This window comes from Tenrec ecaudatus, chromosome 1 (genome assembly GCF_050624435.1).
Source record: "Tenrec ecaudatus isolate mTenEca1 chromosome 1, mTenEca1.hap1, whole genome shotgun sequence".
Classification (NCBI taxonomy): Eukaryota; Metazoa; Chordata; class Mammalia; order Afrosoricida; family Tenrecidae; genus Tenrec; species Tenrec ecaudatus.
Genome location: NC_134530.1, coordinates 231,544,620 through 231,562,186, shown reverse-complemented (window position 1 = coordinate 231,562,186; position 17,567 = coordinate 231,544,620). Strand labels below are relative to the sequence as shown.

Genomic DNA, 17,567 nt, shown 5'->3' with positions numbered 1-17,567 from the left:
GCCATCTCTTTTCAGAGCACACCTATCTTTCTAACTACTGTCAGACGAGGTTACATTTGAGCATTAAAACCATTGGCTGTGTGGGTTGGGTGACGCCGATTCTGCCTTCAGTTTCCAGGAATACGGGTCTTCCGGAGCAGCACGTGCCGACAGTGAATATGAGAGGAGAATGATGTCTGTGTACAGTCGGGTCTTGGAGGAGGTGGAATCACTCAATCGAAAGTATAGCCCCGTTTCTTACATGGCAAGTGGCCTTTGTTTTATTGAGTTCCTGTTATGCTTTTATCATGAGAAAATGGGTTTTTAATCCCTCTCTGGCCCTGGCTGGTTCTGTGACCCCAGCAAGTGAACTTCTTGTGCCTGTTTCTCGTCTCCAGATCAGGGTGGATGGAGTGCTTGGACCCCACTGTACAGGTCTGAGGGTTAAGTGAGGCGACATCCAGATCAAACACTTACACATCTCCGGTTGCTAGATGGAAAATGCACTCTGCCAGGATGCCAGTGAGACCTTTTTAAACAGTTAGGAGGCTTCTCAAACCTGGCTTTGCATTAGAACCACTTTGGGACCTTTTTTAAAACAACCTCCTGCTTGATTGACAGGATGCATTGTTAAAGCATTGCTTTGGACGTAAAGAACAACACTTTCTTTGACGTACTGTAAGATCGTTGTCACGTATTGTTGCATTCAGTTGGCTCAGGTAGCTGTTTGACACTGAGATTGACTTCTGGGGGAGATAGTAAAGACTCTATTTTAAGGAAATACATACATCTGAGTGAGAAGATGATTGAACAGTTTTCACAATCCTTCTAAGTGCCAGAGCATGGAATTAAATAGATGTCAAACAGTAAGTTCAGTTTGATGGAGGTGAGTCCATTGACTATCATGGGCACAATGGGAAGTTTCTGCCCAAGACACCTCTTGGACAGTATGGAGTATGGAAAAAGGAGCCAATGAGAATGTCCGTGTAGATGTGTGTCTTCCCAGTACACAGGCTAAAGATCGTTTCTGCCCCTCGTACCAAGGATGGGTTCAGTATAGCACCCCAGACTACCAAATCTGTCCAAGGCTTAAGATGCCAGTTTACCCCGGGAGTCCCCACAACACCTTCACTTCGAACTTGAGGGCTGTAAAGTCAGGAGTTCTCACTATCCTCAGGTTGCACCATTTGTTGTAACACTTCACAGGACTCAGGAAAAGGTTTATTTGTAATTGCGGTTTTATTACAGCAAAAACAGTATAATGTAGGAGATGCCTGAGGCATAGTGTGAGAGGACCCCCAATGTACAACTTCTTATCTCAAGGGTGCATCCCATTCTGAGGAGTGAGGTCTTCTGCCAATCTGGAAGCACCCCTTGCTCTCATGGTTCAATCATTACCCAGTTTGTTAAGTCATTGCTCAATAGGTTGAATCCAGCTCCTCTTTCTTTCTTGGAAGGTCAGAATGGTAAATACCGGATGGATTGTTCTATCATGATCAGACTTCACCCAAAGGTTATCTTATTAGGATGACCTGTCAGGTGCGATATGGTGCCCCTCCTTAAATAACAAAGACTCCATTCGCTTGGGAAGTTTCCAAGGTTTGAGTACTACTACCCAGAAATTGGGGACAAAGGTCAAATTCTGTTCATTGTACATACCACCGAGCCTGGATTTTATTCAGAACGAGCTAGGAATTCTAACTTTGCCACTTAGCAGTGCAGTAATTTTAGATTATTACTCAATATTCTTTTCTATGAAATGCAAATAAAGCCTACCTCATCACATTACCCTGACATTCAGATGGAGTGATGCGTGTTGTGTAGGGAGGGCAGTGCCTGACTTACAAAAAGTGGTTGATGAATGGTAATTTCTCTTCCCTTCCTTCCCAACTTGTATTTCACAGATTTGATACCTTCTGGGCGCCACATGTAGTTTTCAAAGTGTTTGTTAGCTCCTGGGGATGAATATTCTGACCCACAATGTTTCTTTTTTTTTTTTCCCACAATGATTCTTTAGGATAAAATAGAACTACCCCTTTCTGTTTCTAAGACCTTGAATATTTATAGGAGTAGACGTTTCCTCTTTCTCCCACAGAGCAGCTGTTTAGAGGTCACTATGAGTTGGAGTCAGCTTGATAATAGTGACTTTGACTTTCAGGGCCTTCCTTCAAGTTGTCCACAGTACAATAAGAAAAGGAGATTTGGCAAACAAACAAACACAGTTCAGTAAACATGCAGCAGTTAAGCTGTGCATAGGGAATGTTAGCCAGAGAGGATGTGAATAACTCAAGTCAAAGGAGAAAGGTGGTGTGTTAAATCGGGTTGACTAGAGAAACAAATCCAGAGACACTCATGTATGTATAAGAGAGAGCTTTATATCAAAGGGCAATTGTGTATTGAGAAGCCATTCCAGCCCATTCCAGATCAAGTCCATAAGTCCGATATTAGCCCATATGCCCGATACTAGTCCATAAATGCCTCTTCAGACTCACTCAGCCACGTGAAATGATGCCAAATGCAAGATGATCACAGGCTGGTGAGTGAAAAACCTTGTGGATCCAGTAGCGGTAGAAGCATTAACACGAGAGAAAGAGAAAATCTTCATAAAGAGGCATCATCAGGCTTTCATCTGATTGACAGACTAGACTTCACCCCTTCACTTCGAATACCCTCAAGTTGACATGAGATTATGTAACTCTTACAGATGGTTTGGGCTTGGTTACAATTCAGAGAAAAGGTATCTTGGAATGTGAGTTTTCTGGGCAGACAGGTAGGGTACTTCATCAGGCAAAGGACAACATGATTTTAAAAAGAGGTACTTTGGTCTCTTTTGGGAACCGTTTGTTATTGCTACAACTTAAAATAGAGGCTAGGAAACAGATGAGGCTAGAGAGGTGACAACGGGCTTTGTGTACAATATTAAGGAGTTTGGACTTTATCTTTAAGGTCTCAGAACTTTCTAGGAATTTTAACTGGATGCAGGTAGAAGTAGCAGACTACTAAATCATGGAGGCAGAACCAGACGTGGCTTCAGAGGCATGGAGCTAGAGGACTGAAGAGTGTCTTCAAGCTTTTGTAGTCATTCAAGATAAAAGTCAAATTAATATAAAGACAGTAAGCATGGGAAGATTATTTGGAAGATATCAGATATTAGAAGTAATATCATCATGGCTTGGTGTTTGTTTTTTTCCTGTGACCATGAAGACATGACTTCCAGGTTTCCAGCATGCATGACCATCAAGTTGACTCCTTTACTGAATATAGAGGGATGCTGGCAGGAGATACATGGCCTGATAGGCTGTCATACAGAATGAAACACTGCCCAGGCCTGTGCCCTCCTCACAGTTGTTATGTTTGCACCCATGGTTGCAGCCACCATGCCCATCCATCATGTTCCAGGCTCTCACAGTTTAGGAGACTAGAATTCAGGGCACCATCTCCAGGGGAAGGCTTTTTCTCTCCTCTCGCTCTGAAAGAAAATCCTCCTCTCTCTCTAACTTCTCAGTGATCTGGCTTCCTCCCTGTACGCTTGCTTACTTCTCTGCCTGATCTGCTCCTCTCATATCTCAAAAATGATTGGCTTAAAATACAATTTTCAGGGATATGTCTCTTTCACTTAGTAAAGAAACCTTGTTTCCAAATGGGATGACATCCGCAGGTCGACTCCAGTCCGTCCAGAGGGACACGGTTCCATCCATGACTGTCTAGTAGAAGGGCTCATTGACAGAGCCTTAAGATGCTCCAGCTCTTCTGATCTACGTCTTCTCAGGGGTCTGCCGTCTCCCAGACTGTAGCATCTCCGACTCCCCCTTTAATGTTGTTTGCTAACTCACGTGCCGTGGCAGTGTGCCCACGGGGCTAGTGGCCGCCGAGCTTGTGTTTGCATTCTGAGTGGGAAATTGTGCAATCTGCATCCATTCTTTTCAAAGGTAGACGGATGGCCTTTCTGCCAGTAAGCAGTCTGAGGTTTTTGTGGGCCTTTCCTTGTCCTTTTAAAGATGTCCCTTCCCAATATTGGAGTGGCACCGGAAGTTCCCCCACGAGAAGGTGTTCCAGCGCATGCTGTCCAGCTTCTCTGTTACAGGAAGGTGAACATCACTCTTTACTAGTTAAACCTGAAGAAATGGAACCAGGCCCTTTGTACTGTGGTACCTCAAGTAGAGCCAGCATGATTGGCCACAAAATGCTCTGCTCCCTGGAAGCATTAAAGAACAGATTCTTCTGAGTTTTATCCTTAATTTCCATTGTAAAACATTTACAGCCTGCACAGCTGGGTGGCAGCCTGCTTGGAAGCTGGAGAGAGAGCAGACTGTTCTGCAGTGGTTTTCCTGTAGTACTGGAGGGACCACTGAAGAGAGGACCAAGTGCAGAGATGGTCTGAGTCATTCCCAGGTTATAAGTTTTCTGATGGTGCTTCTCTTGCTATTCTGTGTAAATCATTGGTAAAATGGGGAAAAATCACGACCTTAGAAGAAGACAGCCGTGGTTCTAGTCCTACTCATGCTGTTAGCTGTTGATGTCACTGTCAGCAGCAAAATTGAGTACTAGCCTGGGAGGTCTTTACAATATCTTTGAACTCCTAGAGTCAAATTCTGTGACCCCTTCACTACCCAGACTCAGAATTCACTATAGTGTTTCTATTCTGCAGTGGCATTTTCAGAATGCAGCAAATTTGTGAAGTATATTTTAGAAATAATATTTTAGTCCAGTTTCAGAATTGGACTATATAGTCACCCTGAACCTGAACTCCATTAAGTTTGCTCAGTTTCTTATTCACCCGTGACCCATGGCCACAGATACAGGGACGCACGCCTGTATCTTAGTGGAGATAGAGGAGGAATGAGGCAGCTCAACACTGAGGCTCTACGTGGGATTTAGTGTCAAGCCTTGATGCCTGTATATGCCGTTGGCTTGCCTATCAGTTCTGGTTCTTTGTCTGCCATAGGATAGTTCGCGGGGTTTGGGTGTCTAAAATAATTGGAGTGGGAGCCTGGGTTTCGCAGTGGTGAAAGCACTCAGTTGCCAACCCAAAATGAGGGATTGGAATCCACCAGCTGCTCCTTTCTCGGGGCAAAAAAGACGTGACAGTCTCCTTCCAAAAAGCTTTATACCATGGTGAAGAAATCAGTTGATACCCAGCTATCAGAAAGAAAAGTTTTGGGGTCTCCAAGGCGGTCTTAAATAGCCGTCTAAGTGAGGGAGGTACTGGCTAAATCCACACAGAATCACACCAGGTCATGTGATCCAAGGATTTCAAATGGTAAAACCTAAGATCAGAGGACGGGATTGTGTTGGAGCTTAAGTTCTGAACCCAGTTTGCAGAAGACTGCAGATGACAGAGTACCCAGGTGAAACACGCCTCGGTTGAATTCCCTCAGACCATTAAACAGGGATAGGAACCATCTTGTCCACAGACAGGTTGCATTGAAAAGTAAATGACAGCAGATGAAATGAAGTTTCAATTTAACATTCTACCGTTTGTTTTCCCTTCTGACCTATTTTTAACTTGTTCTAGTCTTTCTGCTTTTTTTTAGGGTGAGGTTTTTCTGTTTTATTGATAGACATTTTTGTTTTTTCTTCTTTTTTTCGTATGACTTTCTTGATATGAAATCCAGGATGGTAAACCTATGGAGACAGCAACTAGATGAATAGTTTCTTGGGGTTGTGACAGGAGATGTTGAGGGAACGGAAAGAAGGAGCTAATAACAGTGAATGCAAGAATGAAGAAAATGTTCCAACATTGATAGTGGTGATGGTTGCACAACTCTTGGCTAGATGTGAACCATTGAGTTGTATAAATATATGGATTATATGTCAGTGAAGTCACTCTATAATAAGGAGGGGAGAATTCTATCTCTGGAAGACTTATGGGGACCATTCGACTCTGTCTTACAGGGTCACTATGAACTGGAATCATTTCCATCTCAGTGGGTTTTTACCATAGGATAATCTATATGTTAGTACCTAAAGTAAATATATTTAAGAAGGCTGGAGAAAGTTATATTTTAAAAATAACAGGATTTTCCCAGGCGCTTCTGAACCTTCCTCATAAGAATGTGTAGTCACTCTAAGCTTTTCAAAAAGATAAAATTTGCCTGTTGGGAAACGTGGATCTTTGTTGCTGTCACTTATTTGTTAGTGCCCTTTAAAATGAAGTAAAATGTTGTGATTGGACTCCTTGAGAGAAACAGGTTGGCAAATGTACACAGTTCCTCACTCAGTGCTATGTGACATTTTCACAATTGGTGTGCTTCTGTAATGATTGAAATGACCATTTGTAGTTTTAAACTTCTTCCTGAAAATAGCATTTGTTTGGTGGAAGGTAGAAAATATCTTTTCACTGTCTGTCTTTTTTTTTTTTTTTTTGCCAGCATACAGCATGCCTCTGCAATGGCATCATTGCTTTGCTGAAAGTCCCCCTTTCATTTCAAAGATACTTCTTCCAGAAATTGCAGTCTACCAGCATTAAGGTAAGGCCGGACAAATATGAAGATTTAAGATCTCAGTTGTCTTGTAAAGATTAAGCGGGACATTGTTCCAATTTCGTCTCTTACCTGTGGTTTGGGTGAGCTAGAACCCCAAATGCAGGGCTTTCTGCATTACTAGTGGCTTGGTGAAGGGGGTAGTATCTGGGGGTTGAGCCCTTTCCTTTCTTTAGGGTCAGAGCTGCGTGCAGTGAGGCACATATTTGTGTCATGGGAGCAGTTTCCTTGCCTCTTCCCTCCAGGACTAAGTTGAGTGGTTTTCATCACTGCAGTTTATAAGGCTCTTGAGCTGAGTCTGTTGCTGATAAACCTATTCAGAACCAACTTTGAATGAATCAGGCCCAGTAGAACACCACCACTCCACCTCTAAAGAACTTTGGTGGAGCTGGCCAGTAAGTAGAGTGTTTTAAAATATTTATGCCACTCGCAGTTCCAGAGCTCTGTGGGTTGAGAGGACGGAAGTGTTGGGAAGCAGGGGATTGCCGTTGCGGAGAGATTTCCTAGATTATCCCTCTCAGTCGTTGTCTTCGGTGCAGTTTGCATCCACTGGCCCGTCTTGATTCCATGCCCTTTCAGAACGACCTGAAGAACAGGCAAAGCCGATGCCGTAGCTAAGAGCCCTACACATAGCTCTAGGGTTCACAGTTCGCAGTTGAACATTATTTCAGAACCCAAGTTTCAGCTTTCTTTTCATTAGCAAGACTTGGACTTTGTCTACTTGCAGTAGGGAGACCTTTGACGTTTTTAAAGAAAAACTAATGTTTTAAAGAAAAACTAATGCGAGGGTAAATAATGTCATTTGATTTTTATGTGGGAATTGACTTTTATACTCTGGTGTGGGGTGTCAAACTGGCAGCCCACGAGGTAATTTTTGTGTGGCCCACAATGTCCTGAAATAAAATGAAAATAGAAAAAAAATGTTATGAAGGAAACAGCACTTAGGGGAGATCTAGGCAATGCTCTACACACAATTCCCTATTTCAGAGCATTGCGGGCCACAAAAAATTACCTCAGGGCTGCATGTGGCCCACAGGCTGCCAGTTTGACCCCCTGCCCTAGTGGCTTGATGGTAGACAGACCTGGAAGTTTAAGTGCCTTTCTACACACGTATAGTCTGTTTACGATCACCTGAGGCCAAAGAGACAGCTTCTGAACATGACATTTTACATAGTACATTTCCGTACTAGAAGCACTTCCATGTCCAAGAGATGCTCTTCCTCAGGATACCAGAACTGCGTGTGGGTGGAAAGCACGGTAGCTTGTAGAGGAAGATGCTGAGGCTGAGGAACCCTGGGCTGCAGGAGCACGCCTTGTCGGGTTCATTCCCAAAACAGCCTCATCATTTGACGGTGGGCGTTCGTGTGTTTTAACTTGTAGCCTGTGGTTTGGGAAGGAAGCGTGGTCTTAGTTGTTGGCATTTATTTCCCTATTAATATTCCAGCTGGCTCTGTCCCCATCACCCCGGAATCCCTCAGAACCCATCCCTGTCCAGAATAACCAGCAGCTGGCACTGAAGGTGGAGGGAGTGGTTCAGCACGGATCTAAACCTGGACTCTTCCGCAAAATTCAGTCTGTCTGTCTGAACGTTTCTTCCACACTACAGAGTAAATCTGGACAAGACTACAAGGTAACTCAGAAGAGTGGCAGAATGGTGCTGCAGATTTTATCAGCTTGGGGGCAGGCGTTTTTCGTTGGATTTTTGTAGTTGATCAGGTACATCTCCTTCGGGAGCAGACAGCCATACACTAAAACCCTGTATATATTGGTCTGGGGGGAGACATAAACAACACTTCGCTTTTCTCTGTGTGATGTCAGAAAGCAGGTGATCGTCAAAGGCCGTAGGCAGTCAGGACAACACATGGGTTTTGTTCCTGCTAGAACAGTCAGCCGGCCTGGCAGCAAGGATTCTTAACCTTGTACTTATGAATTTCTCTCCCTTGAACTTTCCCCCCTTGTCTGTAAAACTTCTGGCGAGGAGAAGCACCCTGGGGCCCAAAGAGAAGCAGAGCGCCCGCAGGCTTCCTTCCCCTTCTTCCCTGAGGCCAGTGCGCCGCTGGGCCGACAGCATCGAGAGTGGAATCGGGCTCTTCCCAAATACATCTTAGTATTTTCAAAAAGAAAATGAATCGCAGCGACATAACACTCGGCAAACCAAGTCAACCTGCCCATAAAGGTGCTGGGAACTTGCCGCTTTGAAACATCACGAGGCAGGTAAATATTAACTAAAGCTGGGCTTAGGTTATTAGCCAGGGCTAAGCAGCTGCACCAGTGCCCGTGGACTGTCAGTAGTTTTCTTTCTCTTTGGGTCTTTTCCAGGTCCTTGAGTCATCCATCTTAAGGGATGAGTTAGGTAAGGAAACATGCACAGCTATTCAAGAGGTCTTCAAAAAGTGTGTGAGAAAATGGGTGTAAACGGTAATGGAATTTTTCCATGAACTTTTTGAAGCCTCCCCCTCTCCGTATACTCAGATGGTCAAATGCCTAAATTGGCCTGGCCCAGGCTACCAGCGGGCTTGCCTCAGCTGAACTTAGATCACAGCAAGAAAGAGGGGACACCAGTACCAATATGAACAGAGGAGCATTTGGTTGATTGCTTTTAAACAGCTGAGCTCAGGGGAGCTGTGGGTTAAGCTCTCTCTAGTGTCCTCCCTGTGGTAGCATTCCTGTCTCTCTCCTCTGTTGGAAAGCTCAGCTTGCCTTCTCTCTGTCCCCTTTTCTGGGGCTCCACGATGAAGAGCAGGGTACCTTATGTAGCCACTCTGTCCACCCTGCTCACTCTCAAACTTTCAAACCACACAGAAGTAAGGTTTACATGCAAGCATGGGATGGAATGATGCCTCGATTTACTTGCGGACAGAAGAGAATAGCTCAGTGTGAGCTCGGAGCAATGGTTTCCCCATAACCCAGCAGATCCCTCCCCACAGCCAGCCAGCTAAGGGCTGGTGCTTTTTGTGTGCCCCGCTCATGCCAGTTTAGAGACTTCGTTGCCTTCTGCTATGATCCGGTGCAGGGACGGGATTGGTTAGGTCCCATGTGACATGCATGAGCAGAGTAGGCAGAAAGTTCACTGTCGCTCCCAGCTCCTGTGATCAGAGAAAGCTCCAGGTCCAAGGCTTCTGACTGGGCAGTCCAGGTTAGGGTTAGAAGGTTGCATGAGAGACTGCTCTCCTATTTTCCCAACAGTCCCCCGACCCTTGCAGGAAGAAACAGAGGCAAAGCAGTGGTCACAAGTCCCACATGTCCATCATCTGCCCTGGTCAGTGTGCTCCGTGCCGTGACCCAATGCACAACGTTGATAGACGTCACCTCTATACTGTTTTAGCTTGCACACCAAGTCTGCTTAGGGTGGGCAGCTTTTCCCCCTGACGCCTGCCAGATAAAAACCAAAACAGCCAGCCCCAGTGCCATCAAGGCAATGCTGACTCATAGCAACCCCATATAGGGTTTTCGAGGCTGCATCTTCCACAGAGCATCTGGTGGGTTTGAACTGCCAAGCTTGTGGTTAACAGTCCATCACTTTCCTGAAAAGTGTCACCAGGGCTCCTTTGGCCTACCCCGGAAAGCCTCTGATCAGGCCTGAAAGCTCACACAGAGGAGTTTAACAGAGGCTGTCGTGACCGTCCTTATTTTTACCCCTTTATTGGACAGACTCAAGTGAGACACATCGGCTATCCCCTGATGAATACAGATGGCTCTGGTTTTAGAGAGCCAGGAGGCTCGCTCCTTAAGTTTTATGTAAATCGTTTATGTGTCTCAAGGCTTTGGTTCAGACACATCACAGCTCTGGCCAGGAGGTTGAATGCATTCCAGGGCTGAGACAGTGTCAGGGGCACATGCCCCCCCTCCCCCCCCCACCACCACCACAAGAACAAAGCTTAACATGGAGTGCACCCACGAAGTTGTCAGCCAAGTTAATAGGACTCACATGACCTCCTGTCATAGCTCCTTCTGCCCGGGGTCCCTTGTCCTGTCCTGTGATTTCACCAGGCCTGCCTGAGACCACATCTCATTTTTGTTGTGGTACACAAGGTGTATCAGTCTCCCAGGGTGGGCGACATCTGGAGGCCCCTGTGTGGATGGTGCAGGAGCCGAGGTCTGCCTCTCTCACTCTCAGTCACTGGTCAGCACTGGCAGTGTCTGTTCAGGAACATTTTTGAGAAACAGATTGTTAGTGTCTACACCACCACACACACATTTCCAGGGCCTCCAGTGAGGCCAGAGTCGTGATTAACTTACCTTTTTGGTGGTGTGGACCATTCAGTAATCTAAACTTGACAGCAGTAATCTTCCCATCTTCCTGACTTTCATCCAGAGATTTGTCTAGAACGGTGGTATGGAAAAGATTTTCAGAGGTTTGACAGACAGCCTGATCAAACGGGGCGATGGGCCTTTCTGGGCGTGAGACTCGGCTGCCTGCCTAAGGTGGGTGGTTCAGGCTGTCGTTGTCCTGTCTCCTCCCATCAGATGTTGAAGTCCCTTTCCTTGCCTACCAAAGCTCACGGTCACTTCCACAGCTTAGGAGTGAGGTGGGACATGAAGAGTCCATCCAGAATCCTGTGAAAACCTGGACAGGACGAGGCCGGGTGTACTTTTCCTGCCGAGGACTCCTGGGCCAACTGGCTTGGGAGTCTGTCCCAGAGTACTGGTTTCAGCCTGGGCCAGTTTTCTATGCCTTTCAGCATTTTCTGATGACAGATCAGGGTGTGCATGAGGCCCAGTTCAGGATGGTGTCGGAATTCCCATGGATTTAGGAGGCAGGCAGACACAATCTGCTGGCTTTAGGGACATTTTGGCCTCTGTGTTTAGTTGAAAAGTACCATCTGTTCATTGGTTATGTTTCTCCTGTCTACACAGGGGCCTTTCTGGTGAGCATCTACATGGGTAACCAAAGCTCATCAGAAACAGAAGTAATTTTTATCTATAAATGCCTTATCTGCGGCTTGTCAGTGGCCCAATCAAACAGCCCTGCTGTTAGTCACATCCCTGAGTCAAGTAGGTTCCTAGTCTCCCGTATACCCACAGAGCTGGCCCTGACTCTGGCATTGCCCGAGTGTGGAGGTGTGCGATAAATGTACTTGAATGCACAGCCTGTAGTGAGGGCTGCACAGTAAGTGGAAGGTCGTAGGAGCCCCAGAGGGCCCCATCCCTCGGTTGACTGGGGCAGGGATGCCAGTGGTGCTGGCCTCAGACCCAAAGCAGCACCTGGTGGTTTTCTACGTGGTGCCGGAGTTGTAGGGGTCAGAGTCAGTCACTACGTGCCAGTGTCTAAAGACCGAGGGCGGCAGCTCTTCTCCTTGAACTGTAACTTGGTCATGGGGCTGACAGTCCCCCCAGATGACAGAGGGACATTGGCTTAATCTGTAGTCCTGTTCATTTCTAAAAGCCGAGAAGGCCCTTGCATCCATTCCCAGGTCCATCCGCCAGGAGGGGTGGGGAGAACAGGATTCAGGCCAGGCACAGAGGTGCACCCACGTGGCTGCCTGCCGGGGCTGACTGCCTCCATCTGCCCACAGCTTCCTGGGGAGGGAGCAGAGCCCAGCAGAGTTGCTGGCTGGGCCTGCTAGCAGGCTGGCTTAGGGCAATTTGCCAGAGGGGAGGCACCGGGAAAGGTCGCCAGTGTGCAGCACAGACATCCCTGGTCCCCACTCTGCCTCTTCCTCCCCTGCAGCTCCGCCCTTGAGCCTTGTTTATACCCTCCTGTCAGGTGTTAGCAGTGGGACTTTGTTGGGTGTGAGCAGCATGGAGGCAAGCCCAACTCTGCCCCCTCACCACTGCAGCTGTTGCTGCCACTACTGCTGCTGGCCTTGGGGGCTGCTGTCAGAGTACCCAGAAACCCAGTGCCATGGAGTCAGTGCTGATTCATAGACTCTATAGGACTGGGTAGAACTGCCCCCTGTGAGTTCTATGGAAGTAGAAAACCCCATCTTTCTCCCTTGGAGCTGCTGGCAGTTTGGAACTGCTAACCTTTCGGATCGCAACCCATCCCATAACCACCAAGTCACCAGAGAGTACTGTGAAAGGAGGGGGCATGCATGCACCAATGCTGCCGGCCAAGGTGTCACTCTCCTGGAGAGGGTCTCTTCCACGCCACTGGGCAGAGCAGTCAGCCACCAGCAGCTTTGTATCTTTTTCTTTTCTCCTTACATTTCAACCACTTCACACATTGTGCGACAAAGCATGTGTCAGCACTGGGGACCTGTTTTAAAGGTACTCTGCTTGCTGCAGCCCCTGGGGCCATACCTGGTCCCATTATTGTAGAGCTCTGGGCAGTGGCTTTCCTCCGTTGAGCACAAACTGCTGCCATTCTGCACCGTGTCCTGCAGCCCTGTGAGCAGTGCTCCTGACCCACTGATAGGCTCGACTAGCCTCCCCTATGGGTTGAGACTCACAGGCTTCTTGGCTCGGGCAGACTTTCTTGTCTAGGGACTTAGAGTACTCTCGGGTGCAGCTGCACCCTTGGGATAGTCTCCATCTGCCAGGGCAACCAACATTTGAGTCATTTCTCACTCCCTCATCGTGCCGTGATGCATGGCAGGCAAGCCTGGTTCCTTGGATGCCAACAAAGCACAGTTTGCCCACAGGCATTGGATGGAGCAGGCCTACTTCGGTGAGGATGAGCAAGGTCAGCTTCACCTGTGCACACCAGTCCCCCAGGGCTGCTGCACACACCCGTCAGGCCTCAGCTGAGAGCTCCATCCATTCCCTCCACATGAGGAACAGAGAGAAGTGGGGTTAGCCACATTTCCTGTGGCCCACACATGAGCAGAGCAGAGGAAGCCCACTCTGTTCCCATAAGGAGCAGAAACGGCAAAAGAGACAGGTTCCAATAGGCCCAAGGCTTCTGGAGTTGGGAAGGCTCTGAGAGAGACCACTCTTCAATGCGCTCAATGAATACTTGGTAAATGAAAACCGAATCTGTTCGTATTGATTGAGTACTTCGTGTGCACAGAGTACAGCTGTTACCATTGTCACACACAATGAGGATTTGTAGAGGCGACTTCACTCTGCGCTCTTGCCTCACTTTGAGTATGAAACAACCGGAGCCAGGATCCCCTTGTTTCTTGTATGCAGTTACTGCGCCTGTTAAGCAGTCGGCACTCAGACCGAGGCAAGTTGGTCGTGTGCTTGCCTTGTAGCTCAGGAAGTATTCGTGAGCGTCAGCAGGCTGGTGTGATGAGCTGTCTCACTCGGGATCACTGTGTAAGGTTACTTGTCGTGATTTGCAAGGTAAATCGCAGCCACCCACTAAGGTTGCCTATAATCAGGTTGCCACCTACACCTATTGCCATTTTTTAGCAACTTTTAAAATAATTATAGTTCCTAGGAAAAGAAAACCCCTGCAAAAGTTAAGTATGCTTTTATAATTTATATATATATATATGTGGTACCTATGTCCATTAGTAATTAGATCTCATGCTGAGCGGTGACTTGACTTCATTAACATCCCAGGTAAATGGCTCTGGAAAGCTGTCCTTATGATCACTGCTGATTGAGATACAATGCTCCCAGGCAAGTGTCTATAATTAATTACACAACAGAAACAGGCACCGAGCCATCTGATTAGATGTTTAATAAGATTACCTTCACTGCCTTCTCAGAACATGTCTCCTGAGTGCAGGAGTGAGACATACCAGCAGGTGTTAACAATTTAATATCCTTTCTTTGAAGGACAGAGACGTGGCTATTGATGTGACATTCCATTTTGTCATATAAATCTGTGTTTTATAAATACTGTGTGGCCAGTGTGAATAAGACACGGATTACAGTCAGGCCTCGGTCACCAGTGTCTGGCATTTGGCCAGCTCCTACTTGCTCTTTGATGCAGGGCCTTGTACTGATACAAATTGCTTCTCTCATGGCCATTGAATCAGGGATAGGCTGAATTTTAAAATTTGGTTGATTCATCATAGTAACCAGGAAATGATAGGTTCAAGTCCTGGAGTGAGAGACCCAGAAGAGGCTTGGCAGGCCTGTGGAGAGCCACACACCAGAGCGGGGCAGTTGCCTGCCACCCTTAAGGGGCACACCACCCTCTTGGAGCAGGGCGGAGCTGGTAGCTTAACTGCCCTCACTTTGAAAAGCTTGAACCCCCGTGTGCTCGCAGCACGCTCTTCATGACAGTCGCCTGTGCTGGCTGCGTGCGCAGCTCCTCTGTCGTTGGAAAGGCTTGGAGCCTCTTCTGCACTAACTTGAGGCTGAACAGGAACCACAGGCATTTGTTGGGTCTCTTCAGAGATGGGCCTGGCTCTCATTGGAAGCCTGGAGACTGCCTGTATTAAGGGAGCAGTGCACAAGTTTTAAGTCTGTGTGAGGAAGGGCGGGGTCTATACATTACATAAAGAACTATAGTCAATCAAACTAGCTGGGAGAAGCAGGGAGAGCCAGCTTTCATTTAACATCAGGCTCTTTGGTTCGAGACACTTTAACACGGGTGGTTCCATCATGTTTCTTCAGAATCTCTCTCCACAGTTCAGCAAGATAGGGACTGAAATTGGAGGCAGCTGCACTATGGGCTCTTTCTACTCAAGTATAGTGAGGAGAGGTACTAGGCGTAAAGTGAAAGGTAGGGTCCATTGGGCTGTCTGGGTCCAGATTCCAGCTGTGGGTTCTCCATTCACTGTGAGAATTGAGCCCTCTGCCTCCGTCCGGTTCCTCATCTGGAAAGCAAGACCTCTTAGTTGTTTTGAGGACTCGGCGAACACTTAACACTGGCCCTGGCCCCTAGGACCTAAAAACCCGCCTACTGCCCTGACGTCCACTCTGACTCCCAGCATCCGTCCAGGACAGTGGAGCTCACACAGTAGGGTTTCCCAACTGTAAGGCTTCACAGAAACACATTGATTGCCACCACAGTTTGCAGCCAAGCGTTTAAACTGTGTGTCACCAGGGCCCCGGTAGCCCATAGCGAGTGCCCACCAAGGATTAACTTTTGTTACTTAACCCTTCCATTCCAGATTCCCATTGACAACTTGACCAATGAGATGGAGCAGAGGGTCGAACCTCATAATGATTACTTCAGTACTCAGTTTCTGCTGAACTTTGCGATCCTTGGAACGCACAACATTACAGTGGAGTCCTCAGTGAAAGATGCCAATGGGATCATGTGGAAGACTGGCCCCAGAACTACCATCTTTGTCAAATCCCTGGAAGACCCTTACTCCCAGCAAATCCGCCTACAGCAGCAGCAAGCCCAGCAGCCGTTGCAGCAGCAGCAGCAGCAGCGGAACGCCCACTCGCGGTTTTAACTATCTGAGCCTGCACGACGGGCTTTAAGAGGATCGGCCAGATTCAAATAGGCAGGAATTAATTGGCGTTTTCATGTGGATTAAGTTATGAAAGTTACCATGTGCCGCCCACTTACTGGGTTTTGTAATCATTCTTGGAATTTTGTTTGTTTTGGGGTGTTTTTTGTTTTGTTTACTTAAAAATATGAGAAATAATTGAGTTCTTAGCCAGAAAGGTAATTTGGGGGGGGGGGTCCTGTTTCTTTTTAAACCAGGTCCATTTCCTCATAGTTAACATCTCCGTTGCTCGTTTATTATTTTGTGTTGTTGCTGAGCTTCCTTTCAAGAGCGAAGCCCCCATTTGGATCATTGACTTAGTAAATTTGATCGCTTCTTCACCAAAATATACCTGTTACAGACCTGAAAGTAGAAACTGAGTCCTTCTGTGCGTGGACTTGAGGGAGCCCGGGGAATGGACGTTCTTCTATGCTGTGAGCGCCACAGCCCAGCCAAACGGAACCTCCTGCCGCAGGACTCCGGGGACCACCTGCCTTTTCCAGTGCTGCGGCAGCCTTACTTAGAGTTTAGTTCTGAGGTGACCTAAGGGCCAGCTAGCAGGCACATAGAAAGAGTTGAGATTAGTGATTTGTTCATTTTTTTAAATGTGTGTGGCTATATAGTACAGACTTTTTACATGGTTTTAAAGGTGGAAAAAACATCATTCACAGTTAATATCTTATTATTTGTAGATTGGGATATCTTGCCCTTTGATCTGGCTTGGTTTCTGTTTTGGTAAGTTAGGTAATGCTCAATTGTCTAGTGAGAGCAGTTTCTTTATTACACAACCTCAAGTAGTTAGGATGCTCAGGGACTGGGGTTTTCTGGTTAGTCAGAAACATAATCCCCCCCTTTTTTAAATTTTAATACTGGTTGGAAACCATTTTAAAGTATAATAATATGCTTACTTGCCTTACCACAGTGTACTCGATATAACTGAAGCTTGTTTGCTTTCATGATTTGGGATCACTTAATACTTCGGGGTTATGATTTCTAAGCACCAGGCCTCCTAGGGTTGCAGTTGTTGGTGCTTTGTAGCAATTGGACACAGCAGCTTCCAAGTGCAGTTCCCAAGATAAGTCAGCCTTGCTCCATGGAAACTTCTTTTTTTAAATAAATCTTAATTCCTGCCCTTGTTTTGCCTTTTTTTTTCTTCCAAATTGACATTGATTCAAAGGACAAGTGTTTGAAAGAAAAATATGAGGGTTGTGGCCTTCCATGTGGCTTCTAAGAGCAAGATGTGATGGGCAACTTAGGTTCCTCCAAAGTCCCTTGGCTGCATGAGCTACTGCCCCAGCTGAGCCCGTCGTGAGAGCATTGTCCCATGTCACTGAGCGACGGCCCTTCGACGCAGCCCAGTGGGGCACAGCACGTAGTCCACCCGGTTGTAGCAGCGTCTGCGCACAGCGGCCTCAGGAGTGCTGTGGAGACGTGTGCACAGCCCCTGCTCTTTGGACAAGGAAAGGGCTGAATCAGGAAGCCTGGGTTCCTCTGGGCCCTGATTGGATTAGCTCACTCATCATTTGAGTCAAGTCACAAGAACTCAGCCTTACTGTCCTAGTCTGAAAAATGACTGAATTAAACTAGATTTTATGACTCTCTCACTCACTCACTCTCTAACTCACTCTCACTCTCTCACTCACACAAAAAAAACTAGATTTTATTTAAATTAAGCTGAATTCTAGATCTGGTCTAGAACTTATTATCAGATGACTGAAGACTAATGGTCAACATGTCCTAGTGTGAGAAAAAGCTGTTTGTTTGCTTCAGAATCAAACTTTGCCCCGGGAGGAAAGCAGGTTTCCAATGCTGTTTCCAGGAA

General features: G+C 46.8%; 1 protein-coding gene across 2 annotated transcripts in view; it reads left to right on the top strand.

Moving 5' to 3' along the window:
* The window catches only part of INTS7 (integrator complex subunit 7), a 96,032-nt gene extending 79,152 nt beyond the window's left edge, over nucleotides 1-16,880 (top strand). Inside the window, exons 17-21 of one of the 2 annotated variants that reach the window (XR_012779391.1) lie at nucleotides 112-244; nucleotides 6,351-6,449; nucleotides 7,906-8,091; nucleotides 8,443-8,675; nucleotides 15,419-15,553. Coding sequence is in view for 1 of the 2 variants with exons in the window: in XM_075530098.1 (XP_075386213.1) it covers nucleotides 112-244; nucleotides 6,351-6,449; nucleotides 7,906-8,091; nucleotides 15,419-15,709 (709 nt within the window). In the remaining variant the exon portion in view is untranslated. Of the gene's footprint in view, nucleotides 1-111; nucleotides 245-6,350; nucleotides 6,450-7,905; nucleotides 8,092-8,442; nucleotides 8,676-15,418 lie in introns of both variants that reach the window. The other variant, XM_075530098.1, reaches the window with a different exon arrangement.
* The last annotated feature ends 687 nt before the right edge of the window (nucleotides 16,881-17,567 follow it).